The sequence below is a fragment of the Erythranthe guttata genome, chromosome 4 (assembly GCF_056151865.1).
Source record: "Erythranthe guttata isolate IM_541 chromosome 4, IM_541, whole genome shotgun sequence".
NCBI classification, from domain to species: domain Eukaryota; kingdom Viridiplantae; phylum Streptophyta; class Magnoliopsida; order Lamiales; family Phrymaceae; genus Erythranthe; species Erythranthe guttata.
In genome coordinates this window covers 8,547,170-8,567,044 of record NC_142536.1, presented here as the reverse complement: position 1 = coordinate 8,567,044, position 19,875 = coordinate 8,547,170, and the positions used below count along the sequence as shown (strand labels likewise).

Genomic DNA, 19,875 nt, shown 5'->3' with positions numbered 1-19,875 from the left:
AATGAAATTAAAAAGAAAGGTAAACTACGAAAAATCCCCTGAACTTAGGCTAAACTACAAAAAAAAAAAAAAACCTCCACATATCCGTAGTTACCAAAATCCCCCTAACATGTGTTTTCGTCTTACACCGACCCCCCTATGGTATTATTTTTCTCTGAATTTTCTTTATTCCATGGAATATTTTCCGAACAATTTTGATCTAACTCCTACTAAAGTGGCAATTCTTTATGTTACTTTTTTAAGATAAAAATTACTCTTAGAGAGGTCATTGTAATACTATAAAACTGTGAAGGTGTTATTTAAGAAAAATAAAGATTCCATGTAAAGGCATCCCGAGAGTAAAATTAGCCTTTAAAAAGTAGTATAAAAATGTCACTTTTGTAGGAATTAAATCAGCATTTTTTGGAAAATATTCCAAGTATTCAAAAAAATTCCATGAAAAATAACACCATAAGAGGGTCGGTTTAAGATAGAAACAAACGTTGGGGGATTTTGATATTTACGGGTAGGTGAGGGTTTTTTCATAATTTAGACTAAGTTCGGGGGTTTCATAATTTACCCTTAAAAAAAATTAAATTTAGAGTTGTAAGATATGAAGTGATATTGCTATTAGATTACATACTAATGCTAGTAACAATATTACTAATATGCTAATATTAATACTAACATTAATTCTAAATATACTAACACTAATACTAAAACTATAACACTAACACTAACACGAATACCAATACGAATATAAATATCAATACGAATACCAATATCAATACTAATACCAATACTAATATCAATACCAATAGTAATAGTAATACTAATACTAATACTAATACTAATACTAATATTAATACTAATACTAATACTAATACTAATACTAATACTAATACTAATACTAATACTAACAGTAATAATAATATTAATATTAATACCAATATTAATAATAATACTAATACTAATACTAATACTAATACTAATACTAATACTAATACTAATACTAATACTAATACGAAAACCAACACCAATACCAACGTCAATACCAATACCAATACCAATACAAAAAACCAATATCAATACTAATACTAATACTAATACTAATACTTATGTTAATGTTAATTCTAATATTAATACCAATACTAATATTAATACTAATTTTCATAATCGTTAGTATATTGGTTGTATAAGTAATTTCCATAATCAGTTATAAACAAATTATTAATTTATTAAAATATAAAATATGGAGACTTCAAAATACTTCCGTCTATTTTATTTCCAAAATATTGATTACAGATTAAATTTTAAATAATAATTTTTGAACAATATAATATAAAGATTTTTTTGTGAATTTTAATAAACAACCGAAATATGAAATAAAATTAATTCAAATTATTATGGAAATAATGAGAAAATAAAATCATACATAATAATAATTTTATAAATAACCGCATAAATAAATATCACTATAATATAAATTAATCTAAAATCATTCAAGAACGCCTCATTCACCATTATAGTGTCTTTCCCATAGAAAATAATAATATCCATTTCTATTAATGCATGATTTTTTAAGTTAAAAGAATTCCTATAATTATATTACGGTAAATTACAACTACACTTCTGAGATATACTTAAATAACTTTAAAGTTCTTATGGTATCGATAATTACACTCAACCCCCCCCCCCCCCCCCCGAAACGTAGTTAGAAATTCTAATGGATAATGCATTTGGATACATTATTCGGATAGGGTTCTAACGGACTATTACTTTTAGCTAGTGGCGGAAACAAACATAGAGTTATGGGGTGGCATGGCTCCCCCAACATTTCTTTAATCACCCATAGTTCTTTGTTGTCTCCGCCACTTCCAGAAACCTATAGTCCATTAGAACTCTATCATAATAACGTATCCAATGCATTATCCCATTAGAGTTTCTAACTACGTTTCAGGGGGGGGTGACTGTAATTATCGATACCACAGGGACCTTAAAGTTATTTAAGCATACATCAGGAGTGTGGGAGTAATTTACCCATTATATAATAGTTGAAGATGCTTTTAGGAATTTCACCTTTTTCAAAATCAAAAAAAAAAATAATACATTTTATTCCTAAAGTTTATAAAATTTGTAGACATGTACTCGATGTTATTGTCAAGTATATAATAGAAACAAATATCACCTCATCAAAAAGAGAAAAACATAGAAGAATTGAAATATGGATATAGTTTCAAAAATATATAAGGTCTTATTATTTAAATTAAGACATCTACTCGATGTTAGTTAATATATATTTAAAAAAAACGAATATCTCATCTAATAAATATATAAGGAATTAAATAAATATAGTGTTAAGTTATTTATAAACATGTAAAGGACATTATTTCATATGTTTTCATAAGTTAACGGAGTCGGATTTTAGTCACATAATATACAAATTATATACAACAAAAAGTATATACAAATTTTAAGAAATTTATTGTTCTTTATTAAAGAAATCGAAATTTTTGAATTTTCATACAGCATATTGAACCGGTTTATTAAAAAATAATAAATGTGATGATTAAATAAAGCAACTCCGATGGCTTGGGAGATATCAAAATGGACGATCAAACACTTAATTGATACTTATTATTCCAACCAGTAGGTATCAAATAAATTATTATCCCTTTTTTGGTTGTAATATGTTGATATGTTTTTTTTTTTCACGTTGAAATTGCATGAGCAATTTTAATGAAAATTTGATTCCATTTTTTTTTGTGCATTTTTGCACCTCAATACGATGGAAGTATAAAAAAACAATTCCTCTGCTTTTCTGAAAGTGATAATTTTACCATTTAATACTCCATTTAATTCCCCGATTGAGTTGCTAATATCCTAACAAATTAGGTGTAGACAATCACAGAACAACTCCAACACTACAAAGTTAGATGCAAAGGCCGACAAATAAGAGCCATTGTATATTTTCTTCTCAATTTACTATAAAATATGCACAAAATAAATAATTCAAAAATTATGCATAAAATAAATATCATCTCTATTAATTAAATTAATTAATACTAATTTTATGAAAATTGTATGAATAATTTTATGAAATTTAAAATAAATTAAAAAAAAATCTCTAAAATTTTTATGTTTTTCAAAATTCTATAAAAGCATAAAATAAATTCCCATAGATTCAAATTTATATAATAAACTATTTTTTTCGTACAAATGAAATGATCATGCAGAAAAAAATTGGCATATTCTCTGTAAGACGAAAAACATAAAAACGATTCATGATTTGTATAGCTTATATTTAATGATGGGAAACTTCAATCATTTCAAAATAAAAGAATTTGAGTGTAAAATGTATAAGTTTCCTAATAAAACTTCAAGGTTCAAACATTTCAAAAATAAATTAGAAAGTAAAATGATTTTTTTTTGGCCATATATATCCACTTTCTACGACACAGCCAATAGTATAATAATAATAATAATAATAATAATAATAATAATAATAATAATAATAATAATAATAATAATAATAATAATAATAATAATAATAATAATAATAATAGCATGTCATAAAAATAATTGATTGATTTCATAAACAATAATATTTATTACAACTTTATATGCATTCGAGTCGAAGAGACCTCACTTACTAATTAGTAAACTTTCATACCTTACTTCTAACAAATATACTCAAATTTTTATAATTTGTGTTCATAATCTAATTTCAAAACAAATATGCTCAAGATTTTATTATATGTATCAAGATATTCATTTTAAATAAATTTATAAATACATTAAGAAATATAATCTCAGTAATAGTTCTTCTTCTACATTGGTGGTTTGTTGGTTCAATTAGCAACGAAGATATAATTAGCAAATATAACATAAGTAATACATATGCAAATTAAAAGTCGTAATAGCAAAATGAAACAAAATAAGGGAAGACAAAAATAATCATCATGTTTTGTAGAAGCATAATGAAGTTATGTATATATTATTAGCATTTGTCACAAACAGTAATGAGAAAAAATATCACAATGATTCCTATGTAAAGTTTTCTGCAAAATATATTCAAAAAAGCATAAATAATTAGCAAATTTAAGTATGTAAAACAAATAATGAGCACATATCTTTTCTATCCAGTTTAATTGAGAGTTAAGAGTTAATATAGCAACACTCTACTTAGTTTATGATAAAGAACTGATAACTTATGCTTTTACCTTCGCGGAATCACATCTCCCATCTTTTCCATGAGTCATCCGTTGCTGCCCTTTTAAAATATAAGATAAAATAGGATAATTTTTTTATTAGAGAATGCAAATGATATTATCATTAATTAGGAATAAGCGCAACATAAAATTGAATTGATACAACATAAAAACAAATAGGAAACAGTACACAAAGTGAATGCAAAAATCATAAAATATATAAATTATTAGCCAAATAATGACAATAATGAAGGACGAGCAAAAAAAAAAAAGATAAAACTAAACAAAAAACATTGACGTGAATATATAAAAGAAAAAAAAAACCCAACAAAATTCGATGTATGTGTAAAATGATGAATAGAGTGAATGGATTATATATAGATGGGTATAATGTGGTTTAAAAAGTGAAAATCATATAAATTAGGAAAATTCTTATTCAAATTATGGAATATGATTTAAGAAAATTAGATATACACAATCGAATAATCTACATATAGAAAAATATTGGATCATTTATGTTGACCGATTTCTAAAAAATACCTTAATAAATAAGTATACACGAAAAGTGTGAAAAAAGACATAATTATGTATGTATATTGATATGTATAGATTTGTTTACTATAATAGATAGGCATAATTAGAATAAATGGTATTTTATCTATAAAAGCAAAATATATAGATGATTGCTTAACATGTGCATTAATGATTTATTACCTTTATAATTTCCTATGATTGAGTATCACAATCTATATAGATTGATACTAAATTGAGAAAATATATTTCATTCCATTAATTGAAATATTACTATTACATTTATATGATAATGCAATAATCAAATAAATTATTTTAAAATTTTAAAACAATATATTAATAGAATAATGCACAATAGGACGTTGTAGACTCGTATATATATATGAAAAGATTAAATTTTATTATATTTCATTTGATTAATTAATCTAGTACTAATTGAATTAATATAACACATAATAATGCATTAATAAAATACTTTAATGTATATTTACAAAACAATATGAATATAAATTTATAAAAGATTTTGTATATTATTATAAAAGAGATACTAAATTCGATAATATATATATTTATAAAATAAAATAAAATAAAAAATCGAATATTCATACTAAAATCAAAAAATATATTTCAGAAAATAAAAAATATAAAAATTTTTTTTCGAATTTATAGAATCTTAAAATGCATGAAATATATATATATATATATATATATATATATATATATATATATATATATATATATATATATATATATATATATATATAAATATATATATATATATATACGTGGTAATTATTAAATGATTGTGTAAATGTAAAATAGGAAAAAACTTAAAAATATCCATAAATAAAAATGCCACCTAATCAATTGAAGAATCCACCTAATCAATTGAATTCCAACTAAGCAATTTTGACAAATGACATCATTATTTGCCACATGTCAATCATTGAGGGCATAGATTCTCTTTTTATATTATATATAGATTGAAATATTGTATGTAATGAAAAATTAGGAATAAAAAAGAAAAAATAATACAGAGGTTCAGACTATCAATGGTCTCGAACCCTGTATCTGCAAAATTCAACAAAGCATTTAACCAGCTCAGCTACAGCATCGCGTTTGCCAGGTTTTACATTTACAGTTATATATTACAAAATATATAGGAAATATTTTTTTTTTTTAATCAAGGGTGTGCAGTAGCACACCCTTGGACTACACTAGATACGCCACTCGGTCTTTAGAGTGTAGATCTTGCACCATCAAGTGGCACTGCCAGGGAACAGGGCCGGTCCTGGACTTTTAGAGGCCCTGGGCGAAAATATAAACCGGTGCCCCGAAATATGTATGCTCTAATATATATATATATGTATATTCAGTTCGGTAAACGGTATAAAATGTTGGCGTACCGAAATTTAGGTTCGGTTTTACCGATTTAACATCCCTAAATTTATCTCTAGAGGATTATTTAGTAAGATAATAAGATAATACATAGTTGAGGGAGTGTCTGTAATTACCCAAACATGAGGGATGTTTTTATAATGTGACCATAATTTAGGGGGTCGCCGTAATTTTCCATATATATATATATATATATATATATATATATATATATATATATATATATATATATATATATATATATATATATATATGTATGTATATTCAGTTCGGTAAACGGTATAAAATGTTGGCGTACCGAAATTTAGGTTCGGTTTTACCGATTTAACATCCATATATATATATATATATATATATATATATATATATATATATATATATATATATTCCATATATATATATATATATATGGAAAATTACGGCGACCCCCTAAATTATGGTCACATTATAAAAACATCCCTCATGTTTGGGTAATTACCGACACCCCCTCAACTATGTATTATCTTATTATCTTACTAAATAATCCTCTAGAGATAAATTTAGGGATGTTAAATCGGTAAAACCGAACCTAAATTTCGGTACGCCAACATTTTATACCGTTTACCGAACTGAATATACGATTTGGTTCGGTAAATAATATTTAAAAGGAGCGGGGTTGTAATTACCCAATCAAAATGATTTATTTTTTTTGTAATTTGACCATACGGGGTGGCCGTAATTTCATATATATATATAAACAAAAACTAATTTTATATATAAGAATATAAAACCAGACCCTTGTGAAAAAATAAGGCATTTGTACTTGTAGTTGTACATATCGGTGGGAAAATGAGAAGGAAAAGGAAAAAATATAAAAAGAAAATCAGGCAAAAATAATAAGTGGAGAGAGAAAGTATGGAGAAGTGGGAGTGGGGCACGACTAACGAGAGAGAAGGGTTGAGAATTAACAAAAGAAAATAAACAAGAAACTAAAAATAATTGAAAAATGTATTAAAAAATAATATTTTTGGGGCCCCAACTGAAGATGGGCCCTGGGCCTAGGCCCTGCTCGCCCTGGGCCAGGGCCGGCCCTGCCAGAGAACATCAAAGTTGAGTGGAGATGTTGAGTATGTCGGTCTGAAGGAGAACTACTTCCTAAACGATTGAGGGAGTACCTTCTACTATTTCCTTACAAATTCACATATCTATATATTTACTAGGTTACACAGATACGGGAACGGGGACACGGCGACACACGGACACGGACACCGGGAAACTTTTAATAAAAAAAAGGACACGGGAACGTGGGGATACGTGTAAATATTGAAAACATAGGAGTCTATTTATAAATTATTAAAATATTCATTTTTACAATTTAAAATTCACATATATATATTTATTCAAATACTGTTTCAAGTTTTCAACCTTAAATCAGCAAAAAATTATAGATTAGGAGCTAGCATATGTTGTAGCCATTTTCACATCATACTAAAAATTAAAAAAAAAACAATCAAATTAAATATAATAAAAAAACGATGTTCAGCTAATCAAAATAAATTATCCAATACTTAATAAAATATTTCTTTTAAAATAATAATAATAAAAAAAAATTGAAGTAGCATTTTCCATCACTTCCTACTTTTCAGCCGCCTCATCTTCAGTAAAAAGTACGGCCTCTAATTCTGGTTCATCTAAAGAAAGGTCGGCAATTTCAAGAATTCCAGTATCTTCCATACTTCCAAATTCATCCCCACCAACGTCCCACATCTTTGTCTTTTCATCATGGTATTGGGAAGTGCCTCTAGACAAAAGACGAAGGTTGGTATGAACGAATACTAAATCCTCTGCTATTTTAGGAGTTCTTCTAAATGAATGAATAAAGGAATACGTACTCCAATTCCTTTCACAACAAGAGGAAGAAGTAGGTTGTCCAAGAACCCTAAATGTCAATCGTTGAAGCAAAGGCGAAGTTGAACCATAGCATTCCCACCACTTTCTAGGCTCAATATCAAATCTACTGCCAATAGAATCTGGATCTCCAATGTCCACTCTTGAGAGAAAAATTGGCAAATTCATCATTGACCTTTGCACGATCCTCTTTGTTTGCGAACATTCTTTTAAAACACTTAATTCTTTCAGTTGAAACTTCTCCATCCATACGAGGTGGCAATCTACCTTCTCCGTCTCGAAGCCATTTATCACTATAATACCTTAGGGAAAAAACAAGAAAGCGAATAACAAGAAATAAAAAAATAAAGAATACGTTGATATAAAAAAAAAAAATATTGATAAAAATAAAAACTCACTTTGGGTTTAATGAGTGAGCCAAGCAATGAAGAGGGGTATTATTCTTTGCCCAACGATCAACAAGAATCTCACGGACCACATCATAAAAAGCAGAAGATTCAATTAGTTGCTTTCCTTCATGCTCATAAATAGCGTTCTTCACTTTTTCAATCATGGAGTCCCACATCTCATAAGCTAAATGAAGACATGGCTTGTCTGTATCACAAACTCGAAGCATTTCATAAATCGGGGCAGTAAAAGAAAGAATGTAATCAACATTTTTCCACCAATCTTCATTCACCACCGTATCGCGAACAAATCTAGCTTTCCCTTGGTCATCTTCTCGGTATTGTGCCCATTGTTCACTGAAAACCATTAACCCTAAAGCACGTTTAATAAGCTTGAATCTATTAAGCATGACAACAACAAAAGCAAAACGAGTATCGGCAACTGAAAGCAACTTCAAATGACTAAACTGATAGAAAATAGCTAGCCTCATGTTATGGTTCATTATAAAATTCTTGATTTGCATAGCATCTGCATAAACGATATTTATCCAACTACACAAGTCATGTGTAACTTGATTAGCTTCCGCATTTCTAACCGCACAAATATTTTTCAAAGCAAGATTGAGAGTATGAACAATACAAGGAGTCCAATAAATGTTAGGAAACATGCCTTCAATAATTTCTCCAGCGGCCTTACAATTTCTAGCATTATCAGTAATAACTTAAACAACCTTTTCATGTCCAACCTCGTCGATTACTTCTTTCACCAGCTTTGCAATAAATTGTTTATCTTTTACCTCACCAAAACAATCCACGGCTTTGACAAACATAGGACCAGACTCAGAAAAAAACATAATATTAATCAAAGGTCTCCTCTGTGGGTCACTCCAACCATCACTCACAATACTAACACCTTTTTCGAACCAAGTGCTCTTAATAGGTTCCAACAACCTCTCCACGTGTGCCTTTTCTTGCTGGAGCAATGTGGTTCTCAATTTATTGAAGCTGGAAGGAACTTAACCACCCAATGAATGATTAGCAGCAAATACAAAAGAGCTCAGAAAATAAGGATTATTAGCAAAATTAAAAGGTATGCCCCCAGTATAAAACATCCTAGCAATTTATGCATCCAATTGATCTCTAGTTTGTAAATCAAAAGCTCTAGCAATAGGTGAGTCGTCTGCTCGTCTCTTCTTCAAGTTCAAAAGATTTGAACCACCTGCTTCACCAGACAATGGATTCATCGTAGTTTTCGGTAAAGAAACTTTCTTAGGTTGTGAATTTAGAATTTTTTGTGTTACATCTTCTTCCATCTTCTTCATTTCAGAAATATCATCCTTGCCAACACTCGTGCAACCTGCAATCCCTTGCTTCTTAATATTTAAGAGGTGAGCCATAACCCTGGTGTAACTTCCTTGTTTTTCTTGATGACAGAAATTACAAATCCGTTTACAATTACCACCACCGTCCCCTAATTTCCCAATTTTAGTGACATATTTCCACAAACATTATTCTCTTCGTCTGTACTTCTAATATGATCCATAGTTAAATAAAAAAACACAAAAAACAAAAAAACAAACAAACATAGAAGAGAATATAATATAATATTATTGTTGTATAGCCTGTAATCATGTATAAAAGAAAAAAGCAAACAGTAAAAACTAATATATAATATATTAGTTTATGGCTTTCTGCTGAGTAATTTGCAAGAAAGAAATTACGGCTAGGGTACAGCCTATAATAAAAAATGTAAAATAGGTTTTGACTTTTGAGTTTTGCCTTTTGGGTTTTCAAAAAAGGCTGCGAATTTTTTTTTCCTCTTTGACACGCGTATCAATTTTGGATACGCGTGTCCAATTATTTCATAATTACTGACACGGCCCCCAAGCGTATTATACGCGTATTTGGGCGTTTCATGTCGGAAACGTGTCCGACACATAGTATCTGTGTAACAGAGTATATTTATAATAATATAGGCGTATCTGTGTAACATATTAGGCGTATCTGTGTAACAGAGTATATTTATAATAATATACGTACTTGTATGCATAAATTTCCACTAACATTGGGGAATATCACGTGCAAAATAACCATGTTGTGTCGTGGATAGATTGATCGGTGATAATGGTGGTCGAAGGTACTAACCGGAAGCTAGAATCTCAACTGGGAACGAAGACACCCCCAAAGGATCCGATAGAAGAGGTGAATGCAGGTCTGGAAGAGGCTCCACAAAAGGAGACGTCTGGAACTGAGATCGACAAGAAACAAGCAAAAGGTACGTGATTTTTTGAAGACCCGTGCTCGCTAGTTTTCAAGCCGTACATTTTACTTTTCATATGAAGCTGGAGTTTCTAGTCAGAACAACAATTGGGGAGCTTATGGGAGACCTGATTGGATCACGGTCATGTTACATTGAATCAATTCGTCAAGGCGAGAAGAATAAAAGATGTGAGGATCCCAAAGAAAAAATGGGCGATGAGAATATTCAAGCAGGAGATGAATTAATGAGCATCGAGTTGATACTGGGGCGGTCAGAGTGCACCACTTGGATTCATTGTCACCTCGAAGATGACCTTAAAAACAAACTTGTCGAGGCAATGCCGATGTGTTCACATGGAAACGAGAAGACTTGACGTGGATTGATCCAAAAACGATTGTCCATAGGTTACATATCCGAATGTAAGGCTAGTCAAACAAAAACAGAGGCATTTCGGTGTGATAAACGATGCGATTATAAGAGAGGAAGTAGATCGCCTCTTAAGGATAGACCACACGAGGGAGATCCAATTTTCTACTTGATTGTCTAATGCATTTCTCGTAGCAAAATTTGGTGGTAAATGTAGAATGTGTATAGATTTTCACGATCTAGACATGACATGCCCTAAAGATCATTACCCTCTGTTGTAGATAGATCAACTGGTGGATGCATCTACAGGCTGCAAGTTCTTCAATATGATGGATGCTTCGCACGGTTGTCATCAGATCAAGCTGGATCCAATAGATCAAACCAAGGTTAGTTATATAACTTCACGTGGCACGTATAGCTACCAGGTTATGTCGTTTGGATTGAAGAATGCAGGGGAAGCATATTTAAAGACTTGTGGACAAGATTTTCGCAAAACAATTAAGACACAACATAGAGGTTTACGTAGATTATATGCTTGTAAAGAGAAAAAAAGCGAGTTCACACTTGGAGTCTCTTCGCAAAACGTTCTCGACCCTCCAAAAATATGGAATAAAACTCAACCGAGCAAACTGTTCTTTTGGAGTGCAAACTGGCAAGTTCTTGGACTTTATGGTTACCAAACAGGGCCTCAAGGTAAATCCAGAAAAGCAGCAGTCCTAGAGATGACACCGCCACAAACCATTAAAGAAGTTCAATCCTTAGCAGGGAAAGTAGTAGCAATCAGTAGCTTCATCTCGCGATTGGCAGAATGCAGTTTCCTGTTATTTCGGGCAATAAGAAAAGGGTAAGAGTTCTAGTGGACTACACAATGCTAGCTATCATTTGAAGATCTTAAGTGACTCTTGATCACCATACCACCGTAGCCAACACCCAAGGTGGTAGAAATACTCCACATGTACATGTCGGTGGGGGAGCATCGGTGATCTCAGTCCTACTCCGCGAGGTGGAAAATAAACAACGGCTAGTAAATTATGTAAGTAATGTTCTGCATGGGGCGAAGCTTTGCTATTTAAAAGTGGAGAACGTTGGATTCACCTTGATCATTACTGTTCGATGTTTGCGACCTTATTTCCTCTCGCATATTATAATCGTTCATACCAATTATCCGCTATCGTTCGGTCGCACCAATCATCCGCTAAGACAAACTCTCGGGAATGCGGAAGCTTCAGGAGTAATGGTCAAATAGGTTATTGAGCTGGGATAGTACGATGTGGAGTATGAGCCTCGCACTACGATAAAAGGACAAGCTCATGCTGATTTTCTCTAGATAACTACGTGCGAAGTGGAGTGAACTGGATGGAAAGTATATGTAGATGGGTCTTCCACGGTGAACGGATCCGGAGGCGGGTAAGTATTAATCAATCATGTAGGGGAAGAGCTTGAGTTCACGATCAAGTTTCATGATAAAGTGTTTAACATTCAAGGTTAATACGAGACGTTGGCACAAGAATTGGAATTAGCTCAAAGGGCAGGAGCGAAGCAAGTCGCAATTTATTCAGACTCCCAATTGGTGGTTCAGAAATTAACAGGCGGATATGAAATAACGGATACCACATGGGGGCTTACGTGGAGCTGATCAAAACACATATGGGGAACTTTGAGGAATGCAGCCTCAAACAAATACCTCGCGAAGCAAATGGGCAAGCCGATCTACTCCTCCACAGTGTTGGAAATCAGACACGTGTACGCAACAGAAAAAAAAAATTATGCGAATTAAACAAGTTTAAATTACATAATCACATGCCCGACAATAATTAAACAATTAATTGCGTACCTTTGCGCTTCCATCGAAATTAAAAACAACAATCATGCAAATTAATTTAATCAACAGTAAATCAATTAGCATGCTCGCATTAAATCATTTAACGTGCTCGCAGTAAATCATGAATTTCATGTGAACATACAACACATACAAATTCACGAAGCATACTACGATAACGAACATGGATAATTTAATATAATTAAATTAAAACCTAACGAATACCGGATTCGAGAATTACCTCTTGAACCGTGAGGTTGGCGCACGAAACGAAGCAAGACTGCCACGGAAACCAATCCGTGCAGTCCGAGAGCGGTGACGGCAAAGCAGCATCGGCGGTGGCAGCGACGATGATGGCGCGTGTGGATTATGCGTTGTCTTCAGGCGGCGCGTGGGAGCGCGTGCGTCGTCGTCTTGGGGGCTGCTCTTCGGTTCTTCGAATCTTTGATCTTCCTCCTCTCGGATTTCACCTCGTATATTTCGATCTACTAAAACCGTGGCACTAGACACGCAATAGTTATAATAGACAGAAGAAAAGAAAAGAGGAAAAGAACTACCACAACAATCGGCCAAGGGGAGGTCGATTCCGGCGATTCAACGGCGGCGAACAGCGGCGGCCGTGAGTGAGATCGGCCGAGAGAGAGAGGGGCGAGCGGCTAGGGTTTTTGGATTGTGTTGTTTCAGTGTGCAAGACCTATAAATCAAGTATTTATAGTGTCTTGTATAAAAGCCCTAACGGGCTTAAGTTGGACCGGGCCCAACAGCTTAAGTTCGTTTGTTCTTTACTCGCTTGTTTTTCTCAATTCAATGATCGGAAAATTGTAACGATTACATTTTCGGAATCATTATAATTTCCTCGTCATTACGAGTGCCGATGCTCGATTTCCAACTTTCTAAAAGTGGAAACCCTAATTCAGTGCACTTTCTAAATTTGGAAACTTCCTGATTTAGAAAGTTCACTAAGATGTTCGCATATTCTTTTCTTTTTCTCATTCTCATTCATAATTCCAAATTACGAATGTTGGACCCAATCATATTGACTTCCAATCATGCAAAGATAAAACACTTTTTATCTCTGACCGTTTATTCAAAGATCTCGAGTGCACGAGCAGTATGACCCTCGATGGTTCAGATGTAAGCTAGCCATGGGTCCACAACCCTTTGCAGTGAAAACTCGTCCCTTAGAGTTACAATTAAGATGAAGCTCGTTTCACCTTAATCACGCAACGAATCAAGATTGGCGTCTAGCAACTACGTGTCATGATTCCCTAGATACAAATGAAGTGCATGCAAGAACCTTTTTGATATTGTTAACGTACAGTACGATCCATTCGATTCATATGTCCCGATTGAGCTAGAGTCATTGGTTATCGAGACCTCCTTAGTAGTTCAATGATTGTGCGGTCGTTCTAAGTGTTGTAATCGGTACGTGCATGACTTAGAGAATCGAATTCTCTAATCATCACTTAATCAGCTCTGGCCAGAGACTTAGAGATTACAAACTATGAGAACATACAGGACATCTAAGATTCTAGCGATCGAATCCCCAACTACAATGCACAGACTTCCCACTAGATTTCGGACTGCACGAACACTGGCCCTTGGGGTGGTCCTCGGTGGAACTCAAGGACAGGTCACGATACAACTGGTCCTCTAGTGAAGTCACGCTGATGTATAGGTCATAAGGACTAATGGTGCAACTAGGGGTGGTAAACGAGCCGAGCCGGCTCGCGAACTCGACGAGCCGGCTCGAAAAAAGCTCGAACTCAAGCTCGGGTTTTTCGAGCTCGAGCTCGAGCCCAAAATTAGTTGTTCGACAGCTCGCGAGCCGCCTCGCGAGTTGCCTTCTATTTTTTTTTTCTATATATATACATATATATATATATATATATAAATATATCTAGTATTTAAATAGAAACAAATCTATATTACTTAAATAATTCATAATAATATAAAATATTATAATAATAATAATAATAATAATAATAGAAAAAATAAAATATATATATAACTAGAGTTCATTATTTATTTTATAATTTTTTTTTATTTTCCTATAAATAATTTTTAATAAAAAATTAAATGATTCTAATAAAAAAATTAAATAATAATAAAAATAAATAAAAAATAAATAAAAAAATCAAATAAGCCTGAGCTCGAGCCAAAAAAAATTGGCTCGATCAGCTCGAGCTCGGGAACATGGACTCGAGCTCGAGCTCGAGCTGGCCAAAAGAGCCGAGCTCGGCTCGAGCTCGGCTCGTTCCCACCCATATGTACATCTATACCATAGATATCTCTACTCGATTATTGAGAACCATTTAGAGATTTCTAGGGTGAGGGAGTTCAGTGAACTCGTCAACTTATGAGCACCCACTTATGCATGTCGATATCACAATACCGTTTACCGAGGAGATACAGTACACGTACACTAAGTGCTAGTCTCTTAATGGGAAAGGCCGATATCCTCATTGGTGGAGTAACCCCTCGACTAGGAACATGTTTAACAGTTATAATACTAAAGTAAATATCTCACGATCCTAAAGATCAATTACTAGTACATGTAATAACTGTAAGGACTATATCTATGTTTGAGACAAATGGACAAAGATATAGAATGACAAGGGTTTTTATCATAAATACGAAAAAGGATCATTCGTTACAAGAATAAATGGAAAGACCACAACCACAAGTTGGGTTGTTGGTCACCTACTCTAACACACAGTTGGTACTTCGTCCATACATTGCGGCGAAGAAAAGATTACCATCTTGCATACGAGATGACAAATTATGGACGGAAGTAAAGAAGGGGAACAATTCAACGCTATTCAGGAGGCGGAGGATTGGAGGATGTGCATATTCCAGTATCCGCAAGGGCATGTGCCAGATCAAAATTGAGATCAAGACAGGCTTGAATATCAAGCTCGCCGCTTTTATATGATAGGCGAGGTGTTGTATAAAAGAATGTACACCAGGCTGGATGCTCATTGTTTGGGAAATGATGAATCCGATTACGTGCTAAAAGAAATCCAGGAATGATGGTGTGAAAATCACGAAGGAGCTAGATCATTGGTCCAAAGATTGCAACGAGCAGCGTATTATTGGCCAACAATGAAAGAAAATGCTAGCACTATGTGCAACATTGTGTCCAATGTCAAGTGCATGCTAACGTCGCACAGGGTTGACTTGTCAGGTCCTTTGGCCATGGCCGCTGAAAAAAAAGATACTTGATTGTTGCGGTAGACTTCTTTACGAAGTGGGTGGAAATAGAGCTCTTATCGCGTATCACAGAAGACGAGTTCATGAATTTTATATGAAAAACCCGCTTTGGGGTGCCAGGAATCATAATATCAGATAAGGGGACTCAGTTCAATGGCAAATAGATACGGGATGGTGCAGGGATATGAAGGTTAGCCAACATTTTACATATGACTTCCATCCTCAAGCCAATGGAGGATCGAATTCATCAACATGATATTAATAAGCAGCATGAGAAATTTTTTGGAGTGAGCTGGTGGGGGTTGGGTTGAGCTAGATTGCGTTATATGGGCCCACTGTACGACTCCCAAGTGCGCAACGGGAGAAACTCCTTTAAGTATAGTCTATGGTACTAAGAAATTTATACATGCGCAGATTGGATTAGAATCACTGTGAATACAAGCATACGTTGAGAAGCTCAACAACGAGATGCTCGGAGAGGAGTTGGATTTGTGCTACGGAAAGTGGAAAGTTGATAAGTGTTCATTTTGAACGATTTTCAATTATCAATTCTTCGAGTTTTGATCTTCGTTCATCCGAGTTTTTGGCTTAATTTGTATATATTATGATTTTCTTGTTTTATTTCAGTTTTAGGTAAAGGAAGCTATGTTTATCGATTCGAAACGATTTTGTAAGCGAAGCCGAGAATCAAGTCAAACAAGTGCAAAATTTCTTTCAAGTGGACGGTGGCAACGTTCGGTATTTCATGCATAACTTCTTCATACGACCTCCGATTGAGTTGATTCAAGTGGATTTAGAAATCCAACTAAGAGGGGGAATAGCGCTTAGAAATTAAGCGAGCGAATAGACGGTCGGCGGTAGGTTCTATGTTCGGCCAAGTCAGAACGCAATAAAAGCTAGACATAAAGCGAATAGAGTTCGTGTGAAATTGGTTTAGGGGGATCTCAATTTTTTTAGAGATCGCGGTGAAATAAGGATGATAGGAAATGCGAGACAAGCATAGAACTGCCCTAAGTGAAAGTTACAACATTCGCAAGGGGAAGGTGAGCTCGCTCATGTGCACCAAGGCTCAATATGGAGTACCTTGGTGGCATTCATATGTACCTAGGGAGGGTTTTACAAGAAAACAAGCTAAAGAATAACAATTTGCCTTGATAAACTTGAATATCATAAGCAAGACAGTGGCGGTAGTACGAGTCTACGGCAGCAATAACGTGGAATCTCTGGCAGTACAGCTATTTGGAGAAAATCCGAAAAATGAACAATGAGGAAAGATGAAGGTATCTATAATAAGAGAGAAATGGGAAGTCGAAAAGACCAGAGAAGGCCAAAACCATTGATCGACGAACAAAGAGAGGACACAATTATCACATGTGTACATCGCGTATTCTCTCCGCCTAGAGAATTCAAAATTAGAGCTAGGTGAATCTCATGGGAGGATTGAATGCAGAGCGTTGGTTCGTAAAGCGCACCGGATGTGACATTATTGGCATGCGGTAACGTGCACGATAGGCACGACAGTGGAGAAGAATGTCGACATCATAATGACTTATTGTACAACTTTGTGTGGTCCCAAGGAGAAGAGGGAACCAATTCGCTCATTTATATCTTTTTTCTCCAGCGAACCACTTCGCTAAGCTGCCTAGAGAATAGGGGAGTAGATGATGGGAATCCTTTCGACATGTTTGGGCCGAATTCCTCATATTCAAGAAAGTGGGTGAAGGCCCAATGAAGAATAAAAGTTCAGCCTCGAGTCGAGGTAGCCCATATACCTTATGGACCAAATCCTAACGAGCAAAGACATTCGAGATAATCCAAGACGATTCGCCGAAAAGAGAGGGCATAAAAGCCAGACAGGTCGCACAGTTGAGAGATCATTAGACACGACAGCTCACAAAATATCAATTTGCGAGATATGAAAAGAAGGAGGTGGCGACCTCAAGGGCAGCACTATGTGAAAAAAGATTCAAATATATATTTCATAAATGAATAAGTCAAGTGTATAAATCATGATTGCTGATTTGATTGATTAAAGGACAGACAAAAAAGTCCTGGATTAGGAAATAATCATATATGATTCTCTATATAAACAGATGTACAAAGACCCCATTAGGGTCACGTTTTCATACAATCACAATAGATAATAATACATACTTTCTTCCAAATTCTCTCTCTTTTGTTCTAAACATCTTCCGATCATCAAGTTTGTCTTCGTCGGTCATAACTCAACATTAGATAAGCTTTCCGACGGTCAAGGGAGACGGAATTGAAAGGAAGTCTTGATGGTGTAGATCTTACACCATCAATCATGATGGTTTTTTAGTATTTAGGGTGAACACATGGATGTCAATGCAATAAATCCTCCAGGTATACACGAAACTCCATTATTAAATAGAAAGATTGGACAAACCATAAGTGGGCACTAATTAAATTATTGAAGAGTGAAGACCATATCCAAAGCATATATTCGTATGCACGATTTTAAAAAATCGCTTCCCGTAAGAGTAACTCCAATGGAGGAATTAAATGGTAAAATGTAAGCATCTCAAACAGATATATATATATATTGATAAAAGAAATCAAACGTAAACAAGGTTGAATCGGGAAGCTTAACACTGAAAAGCTTCGAGAAACAAGTTCATCCTACACTCAGCTCTAAACCTAGAAGACTTGACCTAAAATCAGCTGCCTCTCTTAGCTCAAGCTTATTCCATTTATACTACTCTATAATTAGAAAGTGCTAAACAAAGGAATAAAAGTGCTGAAACAATCCAAATGTAAATAACATTTCTTCAATTGTTTTCTCTTCCTCTTCTTCTCGGCCACGTGGCATGCTGGAACCCTTTACTAATAAAAACGTAATAATAATAAAAACGTGTAATGAAAATGCGTCTTCGAATAGGACGGTAGTAATTCCTCTCTGCAATTATCATCTTCCTTGTTAGGTATTTCTGCATGTCTACCTCGTTGCATGTTCTTCCTTCTTCTTGCTACTAATTTTATTCCATCAATTTGAGCTGGTAACAATGCCTTCCCCTAAAAAGTCCTCGTCCTCAAGGACAAAAAGCGGGAAAACGCTTCTGAATGTCCTCGCAATCCTCCCACGTCGAATCTTCATCTGGAGTATTAAACCATTTGATGAGCCATTGGGTCACAGCCCGGTTGTTCCTCTGTACTAACCTGCGATCAACAATAGTGTGTGGTTCAAGTAAAATGTGTCCGTGTGCAGTGATTGTAGTAGGTAAGTGTTTTTGGCTAATCAAAGATCCAATTTTCTTCTTAAGTTGAGAAACATGAAATGTGGGATGAATCTTAGAATTCTGTGGCAATTCCGGTGTATAAGCCACCTCTCCAACCCGCTGTAGCACCTTGTACGGTCCAAAGAATCGAGCAGACAGTTTGTTATAGGTGTGTGCTCTAGCAGATTGTTGCCTATACGGTTGAAGCTTCACAAACACCCAATCTCCCACCTGAAAAACCCTCTCACTCCTCATTTTGTCAGCTTGTACCTTCATTCTATTTTGTGCCGTCGAATAGTTGTTCTCTGATCACTCTTATAGTGACTTCTCTGTGTTGCAGACTTCTATCCACCAACTCATTAGGGGATGCCATGGGAATTTAAGGTAGATGGAGGGGAGCCTTTTGACCATACATAACTTCATAAGGGGTAGTTTGTAGGGATGAATGAAAGGTGGTGTCGTACCACCATTCTGTCAAAGGCAACCAACGAGCCCATTCCTTAGGTCTTTCCCCACTCATACATCTCAGATATCCTTCTAGACACTTATTCACTATCTCAGATTGACCATCTGTCTGAGGGTGATA

General features: G+C 34.1%; 1 protein-coding gene and 1 pseudogene across 1 annotated transcript; both read right to left on the bottom strand.

Moving 5' to 3' along the window:
• Nucleotides 1-7,693: 7,693 nt before the first annotated feature.
• LOC105972768 (uncharacterized) lies at nt 7,694-9,867 on the bottom strand (annotated as a pseudogene).
• Nucleotides 9,868-19,103: 9,236 nt separating this feature from the next.
• Nucleotides 19,104-19,544, bottom strand: LOC148771065 (uncharacterized). Its single transcript, XM_088817465.1, has one exon. The coding sequence runs from the start codon at nt 19,542-19,544 to the stop codon at nt 19,104-19,106; it is 441 nt and encodes a 146-aa protein (XP_088673591.1).
• Between the last annotated feature and the right edge of the window lie 331 nt (nt 19,545-19,875).

What these genes read in the sequence shown, in the direction of transcription:
- LOC148771065 (XM_088817465.1), bottom strand. Translation starts at nt 19,544, where the DNA reads ATGAGGAGTGAGAGGGTTTTTCAGGTGGGAGATTGGGTGTTTGTGAAG.